The 11174-nt window shown below is 37.9% G+C and overlaps 1 protein-coding gene and 1 long non-coding RNA gene across 2 annotated transcripts in view; one reads left to right on the plus strand and one right to left on the minus strand.

Moving 5' to 3' along the window:
* LOC124138279 (myb-like protein X) overlaps nt 1–10269 on the minus strand; it is a 75675-nt gene extending 65406 nt beyond the window's left edge. Inside the window, exon 1 of the mRNA XM_046504845.2 lies at nt 10195–10269. Coding sequence (XP_046360801.2) covers nt 10195–10234 — 40 coding nt within the window. The 5' untranslated portion in view covers nt 10235–10269. The remainder of the gene's footprint in view (nt 1–10194) is intronic.
* On the plus strand, nt 54–4653 carry LOC125372966. The gene is made up of 3 exons (XR_007218296.1): nt 54–359; nt 2565–2639; nt 3798–4653. It is a non-coding gene; the product is annotated as an uncharacterized LOC125372966 (long non-coding RNA).
* Nucleotides 10270–11174: the final 905 nt, after the last annotated feature.

Consider the following 11174-nt stretch of genomic DNA (forward strand, 5'->3'; position numbering starts at 1 on the left):
TGCCCTGCCCATAAAAGTAAAATGGAAACAGTCAGTGAAATACTCACCAACCGTAAGTCTGCCAGCTGTCGAATGGACCCATTGTCACTGTAACGAGTCTCTAGCTAGCTTGGGGCGGTAACAGCTATTTTAATGATTAATAAACATGACTATTCTGCGCTGGAATGACAACTCTGCATAAACAGGTAGGTATAAACAGAGAGAGGGATTAAAATGACTCAGTAACTGTTTGGTTGGGCATTACTGACAGACAAGGCAGAACGATGCTAGTGCTTCCCCTTATTTTGATGTTGTGAAGACAGAGTTGGAAAAAGGGTCAAATGGCAGAGTTTATTGCCTGATGCAACAAAACTAACAAGGTAAGGTTTGATGGCTGATGAATCATTCACGAGTCTAGTTTGTGAGATATTTGATCTGAATCGAAATTTGATCTTGATTTTGTGAACTTGACAAATCCTTCAATATCTCCTCCAGAAAAAACCTGTGTAACAAGGTGCAAACCTATTATCATGCATTTTTAATGAAAGTGTAATTACTTTGATCATGCTACACATATTGGGAGAGCACAGCACAGGTGTACAGTGTGGGACAGATGGATTGATTAGTGAGAAAACAAAAAGAATATTTTCTTGCTTCAAGCTTTCACAAGATTATTACACAAAAGGGAAAGTTGTGGAGATGACTGATTGGGCAGAATTCCACAATCACTATCACGTCAACAGTCTGTGCCAAAGACTTGAGTCATAGTGACCAGCCTGAACATGGCTCTAAGCAACCTAATCCATTACATAGAGAGTGTATTCTTATCATATGGACTGTTATCAGCTGAGCTAACTAGACCAAACAAACTATTACTAGACTCAGGCTTCAGACCAGCAGCTAAAGTTGCAGAATGCTGCATGATAATGAAACATGAATCTTGTGAATTGTGCAGGGTCAAACATAAATTTATATTTTCACTAGTCCGCAAAAATTACAAGCAATGTAGTTGCCATCTAACTTACAGAAAAGTGGTAACTAGCCCACAAGGTAAAGTCATTAGTGCGTCATAGATTTTACTCGGATTAGCGGAGTCATGTTCATTTAAAACCATGTTGTGTTGTGGTAAACTGTGAATGTCACTCTCAACCCCAAACTTGATTATAAATTGCTGTGTCCAGTTAATAAATGAATTTTGGGATCACATTAGTATATCCTTAAACATATCTGGATTTTTTGGTTTGTTGTTTAACGCCGCACTCAGCAATATTCCATCTATATGATGGCGGTCTGTAAATTATCGGGTCTGGACCAGACAATCAAGTGATTAATATTATGAGCATTGATCCACACAATTCGGATACAATGACATGCATCGACCAAGTCGGTGAGCCTTACCACCCGACCCTGTTAGGGTGTAAATTATATGTACATATATGGGATAATAAGAATAAATATTACATTACAGGTATCGGTGTAAATGTTTGCCAGGCCTTGCTCCTGTCAAGTAAATCCCCCATACAATAGCCAATACCACAAACTAACCTACTAACCCTATTTCTTCATGCAAATAAGACACAGGTGTTGTCACATAATTTTCCAACACCCTTGATAATGCTCAACACATTAGGAATCTGGAGCAATCAAAACATCAAATGACAACTAAAGTGAGTCTGGGGTGGTTAACTTTAACACAATGCTGTTCATAGATGCAGATAAAGATCTCCCATCACAAAACTCATTACAGCACAAATACTACTTCCTAACCATGATAATTGACCCCTAAGCATGTCCGCACAGATAAGGGACAATAGGGTTGCTGGCTACAGATTTGGCCAGTGAACCATCAACAGGATGATCCTATCTCCGGTGTTATCATTTATGTCGCAAACTTGACATACTGGCATATAGTGACATACAGTTTTTGTACATATTTGACTTACATACACTTCACATACCATCTGACCCAGCCTGGGGCTGTGTTGAGTCGTGAGGAATGTGTCGAGGCTAAGGCTGAGGCTGATCGTCAGAGGCTAAGGACACTACAACAGCGTGACAACAGCAAGGGGCAGCTGTCCACACCTGAGTACGTGTACTTGAGTAGCAATACACCGGGCTATCTCAGCATTCTCTATGTACATTGCACATAGATTTAATGTAGATCTAACGCAGATTACATTCAGATTCAGAAGGGCCTGTCTGTCCAGGGTGTGCTGCTGATGTGGCTCTGATGTCATGTGTTGGTGTGTTTTATCACACTATCCACTGATTAGGGATACGGAAGCTTAGATGGGGATGACCTTTAGACTAACACTTGTTTCAACAGCAGCTAACTGTAACTGGACAATGCCGGAAATCATTTGAAGTATGAAAAATAACATACTAGCAGGGTTTACATGAATCTGTGAAAATGTGCACTGCGTAAACATTAATAGCATGGACGTAGAAAAATATTTATTGCATCCTGGGGACGCACAGTAATATACTTTGTACCAAATTCTTGACAAGAAGCATAAAGGTCCTGTAGTTAAAATAATTATCAAACCTTACAGTACAGGACACTACACCATTTCACTACTTTACAGGACCCTCATATTGCCTGCAAGGACACTTGAAATTTATTATTGGGGGTCTCATGGCCTGCAGTTCTGTAAGTCAAGGTAAGACCCTGATCTATCCTGGTAATAGTCATTAAACATAACTACAGGGTATTCAGGTGTTGTGTGTCATCTGTGGTACAAAGTCATGTCATTACAAACCTAACCAGACCCTAGGTATTGTCTACTTCATTGGGGGTGGGTTGGGTAGATTCAGGGATCTTGGTTGAATCTAGGAAAATTAACACATGGAATGTGACAAGGACCCATTGACTTTCATGATTAATTTCTAACTTTGTAGTATACAAATGTAAATATTCACCACTTAGGCCAATGGTATGTCAGGGGTTTATCTATCAGAGGTTGATACATTCCGCCCCTCGTCTGCAACCAACAACAGTAAAAAATTCCAATTTGAATTCAAAATTTCCCAAATCTGCAGAATTCATGAAAGTAGGGACATAAAAAACAATATCACATTTTTTTTCCAAATCTGCCCTCCAAGAGCACTTTGTTTTGAATCCTAGATAAATAAATCCCTGTGTGTGAAATGATCCCATAGTACAAATGTTACTGTTGGTGACAAGAACATACTACACCACAAGGTTGCAGATATGTCCATCAACTAGACTATTGGCTGACTGTCGTCCAACTGACCGTCATATTTTTTTCAGTTCGGTAATGATGTATACATGGTAGAAGATCAATACTGGAAAATCATGAAAATGACCCATAAATGCCATACAAATTGTCAAAATCACTGTACCAGTTTCCAGAGTATCAATCAATCACTAATCACTAATACCATTATTATTAAAAAGTTAATTCCCAGCTACAACAGAATCCCTAAATGACTGTATGGCATGTGAACATTAAAACTAACGATCTTCAACACAAGACTAATATTATTATTAGCTAACTATCCCTGCTGAAACAATGTCATACTCCTAACAACACAGGCATAAGTTAACATGACTTTTAGCCCTTAATGGCAGTTCAGCATTGCCAAATGTTCCAAGAATTCAGGAAGTACCTTCCACATGTTTAACCAACAAGCCTCTGCCAAATAAATCACTATTTCAAATACCCTGAGAAGCAATCAGCCAACATGACCATGTCTTTCATCAGTGAATCAATGGCTCCATTTTATCATCCCTAGGACCAGAAAATTCAATCAATCCCACCCTCCGCAGCTGATATCAGTGCTCTATCTCTCCACAGGTAACAGCGATCACCCCTTGCACCTGTCCCACCCAGGAATCTTGCCAGCAGTGGGAACTGGGAGGATGCGTCTGTCTTCGGGAATAGTTCATCTCTGTCAGTAAGCTGGGAGTCAGCTCTCTCCATTACATCACACGATTCTAGCTTGTACACCAGTGGCTCTGGGAGCCTGCCAACTCTCACTTCATTCACAGGCTCACTGTGGACCAGTGAGTGGGTCAGGAGGGCTCGACCTTTATGCAGTAATCGATAGGTTGGACTACCAACTGTACACTATTTTGGTCACATAAACACTGTTGTAGACATGGAAATCAGATACCGAGGGTTGCTGAATACTAAATATTTGTGAACATTTATAATGTCAATTTAAAGGGGGACTGGACTTGGACCAACTGGGAGTTTTATTTGAAACCTTCAAATACCATTTTTTGGTCTGCTCGCCCACATGCTATGATATTTATCTATCCAATCAGTCAATGATTACCTTAATTACACAGACACATTGTCCGAGGTTCACAGGACTCACTACTATGTCTAGACATTCACTGGTCAAGACAGGCGCAACATCGCATTCAAGATTATTGCACTTCAGTAGTGGCATGCATGCAAATGTAATGCCGGTTTTATAGTGCTAACCTACTGAGATACCCCACTTTGACACAGTATACAGGCTCCGAGCCTACCAGTCCTTGTCCTAATCACTTAATGCTGAGTTTTGATATGACGCGACGGGGACAGAACCACGACTTTCTGCTCTACAGGCAGATGCCTAGTCTGCCATACATACCCTGAGACAAATATATCCAATACAGCGCATGCAAGTCTATAATATTTAGAAAGTCTAGACTACTGCAGTATCAGGAATGAAGAGAGTCTAAGAGCTCTTTTTTATTATATATCAAAAGTTTAATTTAACAACTGTTTTTTACCGTAAAATATGTTCACTTCAGACTAACATCTAGTCTAGCAGATGCCATATATCTACTAGACCACGGAGGCGGTCACTACACTAGTCATGGAACCAGACTGTATAATCCTTCTACATATTTGGTCCCAAATATCTCTGTACTCATCATCATTGAAACAATGACACGCAAAACATAAAATAACACTCACTGTACTTATGTCTATCTGACATTTAGAAACAAAGTGTCATTATACAAGTCATTCATGACAATTACCACATAAAATGCTATCAAACCAATAATTCTAATTTTCATAATAAAGAACGCCTAACCATGATTAGAAAATCGATATGAAATCCAGGTTTGTCAATATTTTCATCTTAAAAAGATCAGAGGAACAGTGAAACTCCCGAAGGCCCACCAAAATGTCAATAGTGACATCCATCATTGATAATGACTGCAGGTAGCCCAGTTTTCTTAAACTGGGTATGCAGAGTACCTTCTTACCCGTGAAGATTCCGGGGTAGAATAGGTCTTCAGCAACCCATGCTTGCCTTCAAAGGTGACTATGCTTGTCGTAAAAAAACGACTAACGGGATCGGGTGGTCAGGCTCGCTGACTTTGTTTGATGCATGTCATCTATTCTAATTGCGTGGATCGATGCTCATGATATCAATCACTGGATTGTCTGGTCCAGACTCGATTATTTACAGACCGCCTTCATAAAGCTGGAATATTGCTGAGTGCGGCGTTAAACAACAAACAAACCATCCAACCAACCTTCTTACGAGTCCACAACAAACACTGCAAATCCACCTGAATATCATATACTGTGTTGAGATGAGTCGGCATATTGTCAAGATTGTCAAGACATGGCCTAAATTAATAACAACTTCATCTAAAGCCAATTACTTAACCTACCAGGGTAACAATGTCATTGGTAGTTCAGTCAACACATGGCTTCTAGGAAAATCAATTCATAATGAATTTAGATCTGCTAGTTCCTGCACTTTGAACTAAACAACATGACCTAGACTGTAACAAATCAATTACCCCTACTGGTGGTATAGACAGTTTCATGTGAACAAAGTTACTAAGCTTTAGCAATATTCAACAGGGCAGGGTACACCAGAAATTAGCTTCAAACATGGTATGCCTTTGTTGTTCCTTAATTGCATGTAAAGAAAGTAATTGTATATCTCAACAATTTTATCCAAATGCAGTACAAGGGTCCTCAACGCCTACAATGTCAATATGACAAACTCGTCAAAGCATTAATAATGGGCTCCTAAAAAATATCTGCGATCAGACATTAAGAATAAGATCTTTTCATTAGCTCAGCCAAGTATACCCCTAGTAATAGGGCTGAGTGTAGGTATCCAACCTTAAATTAGCATCACTGTTCTTATTGGGCAACACCCATCCTGCCACATCAGCCTGGGGGTACCATTAGGCCCACTCACTATGGCTGTCGACACAAAAACACAACTGAAGGACAGTCGGTGTAACTCCACATTCCTCACTACATCACATACAGGCATCAATGAACAAGACAAACAGTCAGTAAGGAAAACTGTCGCCATTTGTAGCTATGTTGAACACTTCTTTACCCTCATGCTGAAAACAACTTGTCGAAATCAGCTTGGAGAAATCACAATTCTTTATGGAAACTTTGGTTATTTTATATATATATTCATCTTCTTAAAAAGTTCTGTTTTTATTGGTGACCTATTTGAGAAAATCATTGATCATTTAATGAGTAACTTGCATGGGAACTAAGCATTTTTTATATCAACAGCATTCATGATTAGGACTAATAAAAACAATGGTTCGGACTAAGGCTGGGACGAGTCCAAATCTACTACCCGGGTACCTGACCCCCTATTACCCAACCCTACACAGGTACCCACTGCAGATCTGAAGAGTTGGGAACAAAATGTCTGATTGGGAATTGTTTTACCGCGGCCATGGCCAAAAGTATTTAGATACATGTTTCAGATGATCAGAGAAAAACAACTGAACACAATTGAACACAAAATTGACTGAAGCTTTATCTTTACTCAAACATATACAAGTCAGAAAGAAATGCGAACATCAGCGACTTGTAGTGTAACCACAGAGCTACAGTGAGTTTTTGTCATTAAACAATATATCACATGCCTATCCGCGGGTTTGGGAAGTCCTGTGGGTACCCGGGTCCTACTCAGTACCCACCCAACCCAAGTACCCGAGTTACTTGTCCCAGCTCTAGTTTGGAAGATTTTCATTTAATTTCCAAACAGGGCTGGCAGTGGTACATATTTTTATGTGTGATTTTGTTTTTAGATGTCACAAACAGGGAGTATCACTAAAAATATGTTTGGGTCGGCTCCTTATAACATGTATAAGAGGGTTGATCTGGTAATCGGAACCACATCATTGTTCACAGAGCTACAGATAAGCAGCGTATTTGCATAAAGTACCCCCAAAAAATGTTCAAAACCCAATTACTTTCAATTAACTTGCATACAGAAACACATGCATTTATTTAAATAAAAAACTCAACCGTATAAAAACAGCACACGTAAATACCCAATGATTTTTCAGCATGTGTACAAAGGAACTAATTTCCGAAGCACAATTACGAGCTACTGTACTTTCCAAGTCAAGCCTATATATTTAGAACTGTTTTCATGGTTATATACATCTAAAACATTATTTCATTTTCTTTAAAACTTAAAATGTTCACTCTATGGGGTAAAAACCCAATAGAGTTATGAATAGATAAGTAAATAAATATTGGTTATCCAATGAAAAATGTAATAACACAATTAAAATAGAAACCCTAGAGTAAAAAGTACTAAAAACTCAATTGCTCAAAATGTTATCTGGAGCTCTGGTTTAGGTCATATTGCCCTTCATGTATATATACGATACTACACCAAATGACAAAACTTTCCAATGATATTTTACTTGTTTCAGAAGCATGTCATTACTGAGCCTGACATTCAGCAACTCAACAATGTCAACAAAGACAGCTGAAAATGGTGAATAAAAACCTTGGATCACGGTAAATTAATCAGACACTGCAAACATAATATTCACAGGGCTAAGCTTCTACTGTCAGGTTAATGGTATGAGATTAGTTCTCCACAGGGTGACAATCATCTTACTGCACAAACTCAGAAAACAAACATTAACTAAAATGCACAGTAGTGAAAAACCGAATCATGAAATGTATGTAAAACCAAACTATATACTGGAACCAGTTATCCCTTGTAGCCTGAACTTGTTCAAATATCCCTCAATATACCAGTCATGAAAAAAAGCAATTAACGAACAAATAAATGATAGGCACCATCAAAAAGATCCAGAAGCTTTAATCACACCAATTAACTGTCAATATTCCTTGTGTACCCATATTCTGGTTTCATTAGTCCACAACAGCCAGTGCATATTTACACATTTAGGGCAATAAACGGGTAATTAGTAGGTGATTAAGATAACCAAAGGTCTTTGACCAAATAACAAGACAACATATTGCGAGAGCATTAGTTTACAGTAAATACTACAAGTACACTCTACTTTCCATTACACATGTTAAGATCCAAATAGGCAGAGGTCAGTGCAGTAGTTTCTGCGTAATGTTTATGTACAATATATGTAGATCTCAATACTAACTAAACGTTTGTGTTACTACATACATGTAGTTTCACTATTTAGCTAACACACTGACATTATTCTGCTGTCCAGTAACTACATGATGGTGGTGCTATCAATTTGTGTGAATTGAAGTTATTAAACAATGAACTAATAATAATGACAACAGTTCATGTATTTAGATGTGGGACAATAGCAGGGATATCTGCAACCCGGAACGTGAATAAGATGTGGATTTTGATGATGTTATGTCATATAGTATGTAGGAATGGGAATTTTTTCAAAAGCACTGAAAGCCGGGGTTCAGGGTGACTATATGATTTATGCATATAAATTGTAATGGTATGTATCACAAAGTGACCCTTGACATAACAAAATTTGAGGATACTCATACTCAAGAATGCCATATGTTTGCAAGGAGAAAAATATGTGGCATTAGCCCTCTCACCTACACATGTTTTCTCTTGATAAATAATTGCATTTTTTTTGCAAAACTGTATCAGATTTGATCTTACTTAGCAAACATGGTAAACATGGTAAACACTTGTAGTCTTATAACTCCAGTCAGCAACAAATGATTAATACATGATATCACAGATTAACTTTCCCTTGTAAATCCTCACATGAACTGGTTAGTGAAATAATCTCAAAATCAAATAATGTCAACTGACTCCAAAACTCTTAGAAGTATCTATCTGTGAACATAACAAAGAGAAAACTATCCTTTGATATATAAACATTCCTCAACGATCACCATGACAACATGGCTAATATATATTGTATAGTATTACTTACTAGTATTACTTCTATCACATGCTATTTCTTGAGGCGACATAGACAATGATGAAGACATTGTATGTATAAGCTAATGCCTTATGGTGACAATGTCTGGCCACTGGCTACATCATGATACTTGCATGGTCACATGCAACCATGTGCTTCATTGATCAGTTTCATGTTTCATGTTTAAAGCACATATTCAATACCTTAAACTGAATCATCAAGTAAGACTGTGACCAACTGTTACAGTTTCCACTGGGCAGCTGCTGTTAACAATAATCATGATCAGAACAGATTGCTTTATCCTTTACAGGAAACTTAAAATTGATTTCCAAAACTTACAAATCATCATTGTAAATCAAGAAGGTCAGTGCTTTCAGGTTCTGATAATGATGCATGCTGATTACTCTCAGATATCAGGGTGGTGTGAGAGAATGAATGAACATGAACAACATCAACAACTTGAAAGGAAGGAACCATATGACCAGAATCAAGGTGTATTCTAAAAAAAAATCAATACTGGCTTTCTGAATATTCAATATGGGCCTAAAGTCGAGGTGCACTCACATTTGTCGACTTAGTGAGGCATCCATAAAGTATTCTTCTGGTCAGATCAGTGAAAGGATTATCATAATTTTGATTTTGAACAACATTAAACATAATGAGACAGGCTTGTTATTACTTCGTTGAATCAGATCATCTGACTATAACATGACTCAACAGTGGCAAAATCTAGTCCACATTGACCTAGGTTTATTCAATATTCATTTTGGTGGTAGGTCTTTTCAAGCAGACATTTAACAGAGTTCCTACTGACCAAGAGGTGACCAACCGAAACTGCTAGAGGGTTCAAAAACCATATTTGTTGATGTTGACAGATGTGAGACCTGGGTCACAGCTCAACCCTCGCGGTCACCAGAGATATGACTGTCCGCGTCCTTCTGCACGTAGCATAGATCTCACGCACAGTTCAGACAGAATACCTAACGAGAAGGAATATTTAGTGTTGTGATTTCATATCTACAGAGTTCAATATCTTTTCAGAAAGTTGGAAACTAGGTAAAACCGTTTACCTTTTTGGTTTTGGCCAGCAGTGACAACTGTGTCCGCCATATTTTACTTGCATGCATGACGTCAGTGCTTCCCGGAAGTGGTGGAAGATTAGTCACGCACTTACTGCAATTCTGGAATTTCATTCGTGCCAAAACCTGAAAATATTTCTACCGCTCTTTACGTACAAAGTATATAAGTAGATTAACCTTGCGTGTATAACACAGGGTTTAAGTTACTCAATTTCGATAAACATTTGTACCGAACAATCCGTCCTTTCGTGTATTTACGCAAGACGTCATATTTTAACCGGCACCTCCACACTTATTTTCTATATATCTGACCTGATGTACATTGTCAAACTTCAATATTGAAAGTTAATCCTAATCATAAATATATGCCCTCTTAACCATCAAGTTTTGCTGTATTCGTTCTTGTGCAAGTTAACATGTCGGAGAATGTAGTAATCCAAGAAATAAGAATAGGTACACGTGAGTGAGTTGGGTTAACGCCGCTTTGAACATATTCTACAGTGGGATTCGAACCCACAATGATAGGTTTTCTGGCGTGCACAATTAATTAAGGAACGCAACTCTGCATAGTGTATTGCTGCGTCTCAGACGAGAGGAAGAGAATCGCTTGTGCCGCTTGAAAGAACATTTGGCCCAGGGATTAAAAACACCCATCCAATACTAATACTTGGATGCTGTTGGTCTTCTTTCCAAACTTGGCAAGTGACATATTGTGATTATCATCTGACTGATTAGTTCTAAACTAATTTGATTATTGTGATTATCATCTGACTGATTAGTTCTAAACAAATATGATTATTGTGATTATCATCTGACTGATTAGTTCTAAATAAATTTGATTATTGTGATTATCATCTGACTGATTAGTTCTAAATAAATTTGATTATTGTGATTATCATCTGACTGATTAGTTCTAAATAAATTTGATTATTGTGATTATCATCTGACTGATTAGTAAAATAAAATGTATA

Source organism: Haliotis rufescens, unplaced genomic scaffold (genome assembly GCF_023055435.1).
Source record: "Haliotis rufescens isolate VD_foot unplaced genomic scaffold, xgHalRufe1.0.p SCAF_5, whole genome shotgun sequence".
Taxonomy (NCBI): domain Eukaryota; kingdom Metazoa; phylum Mollusca; class Gastropoda; order Lepetellida; family Haliotidae; genus Haliotis; species Haliotis rufescens.